General features: G+C 43.0%; 1 protein-coding gene across 2 annotated transcripts in view; it reads right to left on the bottom strand.

Annotated features, from left to right (window-relative positions):
* Window positions 1–2,287: 2,287 nt before the first annotated feature.
* Window positions 2,288–6,000, bottom strand: part of PLA2G12B (phospholipase A2 group XIIB) — a 41,649-nt gene continuing 37,936 nt past the window's right edge. For both annotated transcript variants that reach the window (XM_068255333.1, XM_068255334.1), the window contains exon 4: window positions 2,288–3,227. In XM_068255333.1, coding sequence (XP_068111434.1) covers window positions 3,109–3,227 — 119 coding nt within the window. In that variant the 3' untranslated portion in view covers window positions 2,288–3,108. The remainder of the gene's footprint in view (window positions 3,228–6,000) is intronic.

The following is a 6,000-nucleotide window of genomic DNA, read 5'->3' as shown; positions in this document are numbered from 1 at the left end:
ATTTCTGGACGGGCTTGATAGCCGGAGGCGATCGAAGAGGGTGGGAGGATGCCGCTGCACAGCGGCTGTCATGTAGCTAGCGCTAGGCTAGCTACATGATTAAAAAAAAATACAAATTAAAAAAATGCTGCGCTGCCCCCTGGCGGTTTTAATTGACCGCCAGGAGGGTTAAGGAAGCCCCATGTAAGTATAGAACCGAAGTTCACTTTAAAGCTAGTGACAGGTGATACTAGCTCATTACACAGGTACCTATCTAAGGATGAGATGTATCAGGCATCAACGGAACAGTCTTCAAGGTGAAGTGTGGGAACAAGGAAAAATGGCAAGCATAAAAATTTGACCAACTTTCCCAAAAGTAAAACTGTGCTGGCATGATGACTGAGAGCATCTCCAAACTTCCAGCTTCTTTTGGCAAGTTCACAGCATGCAGGGGTTAGAATTTATAAAAAGTATCCCAAAGAGAGACAACTGAAGAATCAATATGCCGGGTCATGGAAACTCAGGCCTGGAACCCACTAGAAGCATTTTTGTAATGGATCAGTAAATAATGGCGCACAGCGCCTATGCATAAACATGGCGCCGCATTAAAAAGATACGCTTATTGCTATTTATAATTAATACTGCATAATAATGGCGCACAGGGAAAAAAGAAGAAAAACAGCACACAGTAAAGTTATTTATCAATAGCTAACTTACATAAGCCAAACTGCAGACGTTATTTAACTGCAAAACGGTGAATGGATTTAATGTAACACTGTCAAGGTTAGGGTTAGGCACTACCAGGGGAGATTTAGGGTTAGGCACCACCAGGGAGGTCTTAGGGTTAGGCACCAGCAGGGGGGTGCTTAGGGTTAGGCACCTCCAGGGGGGTGGTTAGGCACCACCAGGGGGTGGTTAGGGTTAGGCACCACCAGGGGAGATTTAGGGTTAGGCACCACCAGGGAGGTCTTAGGGTTAGGCACCAGCAGGGGGGTGGTTAGGGTTAGGTGGTTAGGGTTAGGCACCACCAGGGGGGTGGTTAGGGTTAAGCACCACCAGGGTGGTGGTTAGGGTTAGGCACCACCAGGGTGGTGGTTAGGGTTAGGCACCACCAGGGAAGTGGTTAGGCACCACCAGGGGGTGGTTGGGGTTAAGCACCACCAGGGGGGTGGTTAGGGTTAGGCACCACCAGGGAAGTGGTTAGGGTTAGGCACCACCAGGGAAGGGGGGTCTATGGGTGAGGGATGGGTACAGAGAGGGTTCTGTGTGTTAACACAAAATTTCAATAAAATAAACAGAGCTAAATGACGATAAGGCTTTAACGTTAAATAGCGATAAGCGACAAACGGATTAGCGGAAACGCCGTGAGCCATTATTCGCAGGCCCCTTTTCAGATGGATCCCTTTTCTAAGCCCTTGTGATTTGAAAATGTCTTGCTAATGTAATGCTATGGGTGTGATTCCACTTAAGGGATGCGCACACATAGCATTACATTAGCCAGAGCTTTTCAAATCACAAGGGCTTAGGAAAGAGCTGCTAGTGGGTTCCAGGCCTTAAGGCGCATTGATAGGGTTAGCCAGTAGCATAACTTAGGAGCTCTGAGCCCCACTGCGAGTTCTCCATTGGACCCCCTCAAGCGTTCTATACATGATAATTGATATGGAGCACCCAAGCCTGCCAAGAACAGCTGCAGTGTCAGGTGTAAGCTGGAGGAGAAGAACAGTCTATCTGTTAATTGAATACAACTAATGGTGTGTACACACTTGAAAGATAAATGAAAGGTATCAGACCAATTTTACCACCTTCCATGTAGTATGAGAGCCATACTCTACACAGTCTATTCTATGGAGCTGAACTCTCCATCAGGTAAAAAATCTTTGCAAGATGCTGCACACAAAGATGCTGTACATATTCAAAAGATCAGTATCTGCAAAAGATCTGTTCCTGCAAAAGATCCGTCCTTGCAAAATGCATTCATAGTCTATGATATCTGCAGATCCTCATACACACCTTGTTTAACTGACATTAACTGCAGATCAGATACACCAGGATGGATTTTCAGATCTGAAGATGATTGTCAGATATGCAGATGAAGTCTGTTAAAACAAGGTGTGTATGAGGATCTGCAGATATCATAGACTATGAACGCATTTTGCAGGAATGGATCTTTTGCAGGAGCCAGGAACAGATGTTTTGCAAATACTGATCTTTTGAATGTGTACAACGTGTTTGTAAGCAGCATCTTGCAAAGAGTTTTACCTGATGGAGAGTTCAGCTCCATAGAATAGACTGTGTAGAGTATGGCTCCCATACTACATGGAAGGGGGTAAAATTGGTCAGCTATCTTTCATTTATCTTTCAAGGGTGTATGTAGCATAATTAAAGCACATATTAAGGTGATCATTACCAGCTTAGAACCAATAAAAAGCTACTCAAGCGGTTGAAGGGGGCCCCACCGGTCCAAGGGCCGTGGTATGGCCTTATTTGGGATAATTATGGCTACACTTCTCTAGAACAGTAATTGTGGCTATATTTGCTGTACAGAAGCCATGGCTGCTCTAATTATACAGGAAAAAAGTAAGACCTGCACAGGCTATACATAATTTTCTTTGCATGGTACTGATAACATTATTCCTAATTCAGCAAAGGTTTTTCCTTTGTGCTAATTCGCATGAAATGGTGGGGCTTTAGTTGTGGCATCTACTGAGAGGAGAAGTTTAAGGTTTCACAGCTTGTGTGGTTAGAACCTCCCGAAAATCCAGTACTGCTTACACAGAGATGACTACAATGGTAATTCTGACAGTTAACAACACACTCAGGTATAAGTGAAACTGTATAGTACAACCGTAATTCACACTGCCAAAGTGGGACAGAACTGGAGACACAATCAAGCCCAGTGAATGGAAATAGAACACAATGGATTCTTCACGCATTACAAATGAAACTGGTCCCATTTCTGAAGATCTCCACAATCCAGAGACAAGCTGCAAGCTCAGGCAGGTTGAGCAGCAATACAGCAGCAGTGCAATGCTTCAGTGTTCTTAGCTTGTGTGGTAACTGGATGGTCTCCATTGATCCAGAAGCTGTGCACAACATTAATACTCCAGGATTACTGATGGGTCCATTTTCCTATAGCTCATCCCTCTCCTCCTCGTTGCATATACACGATGCTCTTTGGCTATTCATAAATGGCTTACAGCCCAAGGTCCAGACAGTGTTAAAGACTGTATCAGCCACTGCTTCACAGGCTGCAAAGAGAAAGTATGCAATATATAAGACAATACTACATGTATGTTAAGATGATCTTTAGTTTTAACCTTATTGGATATATTGGTGCTAGTCTACTTTGGGGGCACAGCAGGAAACCTCATAGGGAAATTCAGCTAACATGACTGGGTGGACGGCAGCTAGGTTTTTCAGCACCTGGTGACCAAGACAGTGGGACGTCAAGGTGCAACGTTAGGGAGGCATTGCAACGCAGAACGACGCGCTGCAATGATAAGTCTATGTGACATCACACTGTGGTATTAGCATTGCGGTGTAACATGTTGCATTAGGCTACTTACACACCAAGACGTTGCATTTTAGGGGACGTTATGGTCGCATTACGTGCCCCTAATGCAACGTATGGTGGTGTTGAAGTTGGATGTCAGATTGAGCTGCGTTATGTGGCTCTCAAAGCAGCCGCTCCAGGATAGTGATAGGAAGTCCGGATCTTTTTAAGGATTCGGATAATTTAAATCGGATCATTGAAAAGATCTGGATCTTTGAACCAAATAATTTGAATCATTTTACTAGGGAAGCAGACTGGGTGAAATGACTAGCAGGACAGGACTTTCCCTGCACTGTACATTCTGTATGTTCCTGTTTCTTCTAGACAGACATCCACTGTGAACTGAATCTTTCATTGTGATGATCCGGATGATTCGACTTACAAAAAAGATCTGGATCAAATGAACGATTCGTTCATGATCCAGACAACATTACAGTCCTACCACGAGTCTCTGCAGTTCAGTGAATATTAATTAGCCATGTGGCTGGCCACAGAGGAGGGGAGACCTCCTCCTCCAACATTACTGAGCAGGTGCAAGCAGTCTAACGCTGCTTAGCTCAGTATAACTTACAGCATGCAGCACTTTGTTTATAAAGCAACGTGGGCACTGTGAACAGCACAATTGATTTTACAGTGCTGTGAGTTAGGCTGCGTTACTGGCTGCTGTAACGTGGGACTTTAACGTCCCACTGTGAAAGCAGCCTTATGGTAACGCATTGCATGCAATGATGTAGTGCTAAACGCACACGTTAACAGGTACAGGGAACCATACTGTTCATTGTCTGTATGCTTCACTGCACCTCACTGTATGCACAATAACACGTGGTATGACTTTTTTGTCATGTTGTATTGTGTTCCTTAACACCATGCAATGTCCCACTGTGAACGAGGCCTCTAGGAAATAAACCGGTAGAACCCCAAACATATCATTAAGGCTACTTTCACACTACACACCAAATGTGCTTGCAATGCAACAGTGGCAAAACAGTAACAAAAGTCGCATCACACCTTAGGAGTGCAATACAATGCATACAGTGAAGCATACATTATGTTGTGTAGTATGCTTCACTGCCACTGTAAATATGCATGTTGTCTGGTAAACGCACAGCATACTGTGCATTATTCTGATGTACCGCAACGCAGATGCAATTATATGTCTATAGCACGTTCACATTGCTGCAACGAAAAACGCAATGGACCCAGTACGAAAAGAGCCTAACAGGGATGTTCAATGAGACGCAAATTGTCCTAAGTTGATGTATTCTGTATATAAATTTATGCAACTGAGAAAATGGACCAATGAAATTCCACTTTCGAGTCATTAGATTGGTCAATTTTTAAACTGCATAAATTTGCATACAAAATTTTCATAATCCTGCATCAACTCAGAATTATATGCATCTTATTGAACATCCCTATTCATTAACATAGTTCATCAAACCTCACAGTACTCAGACTCAAAAGCACTTTCAATTGATTTAAAAAGGAAAATGAGATCAGTTTCATGCTTTTCTAAATATTTACAGAGGATTTGTTGATTTCTCCAGGAAAAGATACCAAACACCAGCATTTTCCAGCTTTAGGGTGTATTCACACTACATCCGCTGCATTGCGCAATAATTCTGCATACAATTCTGTGCAACTGTTCGCATCTCTGCATTGTAACTAATCATGTTATTCATTTTTTTTTTTTAATACCAAAAAAGGATTTGGTACTTATCCGTTAGCCGGGCGCATCCGGCAGGTGGCGCTAATTACTATTCCCCCTCCAGGCCGACATGGATAGTAGGGAAAGATGTAACTCTGGTGGAGTTTTGTCGCCACCTAGAGGATGCGCCCGGCTAACGGATAAGTACCAAGGATTTTATTGAAGCACAACAGAAAATATTGACATAGGGTACATCTCTATATGAGGCAGTAAATAACAATGAAGTACTGGAAAAAGGAAGTAGAGATTATTAAGGGCCCATTTCCACTAGAGCAAATCTGCATGCGTTTTCTGCATGCAGATTTGCATAGCCAATAATAGTCAATGGACCGGTTTCCACTTGTCAGGAAATCTGTGCCGTGGACTGCGCAGAAAAAATCTGCACAGCAGAGCCATCAGAATTCGCACACCGCAAGGCTAGTGTGAGATTCGTATGTAATGTATTTAATAGGAAATTTCCATGCGTTTTTGCTATGTAAGTTTTCCATGCGAATTTGCATACGTTTTCATGTAAAATCAATGTTAAAGTACAAAGGCACTGACATGGTTAAAATTGCATACTTACAAAAATACACGAAAACGCATGCAAATTCGCATGCAAATTCGCATACAAATGCATACTAATTCACATCCACATGCAAATTCGTTTATGCGTTCTCCGCAAAGAAATCGAAATGCACTAGTAGAAACGGGCCCTTACTAAGCATTAGATACAGTAAATGCATCAGCAACATTTAGGGCAGTCACGGGCATTCAGCTT

Source organism: Hyperolius riggenbachi, chromosome 10 (assembly GCF_040937935.1).
Source record: "Hyperolius riggenbachi isolate aHypRig1 chromosome 10, aHypRig1.pri, whole genome shotgun sequence".
Taxonomy (NCBI): Eukaryota; Metazoa; Chordata; class Amphibia; order Anura; family Hyperoliidae; genus Hyperolius; species Hyperolius riggenbachi.
This window is presented reverse-complemented; position numbering and strand designations above follow the sequence as displayed.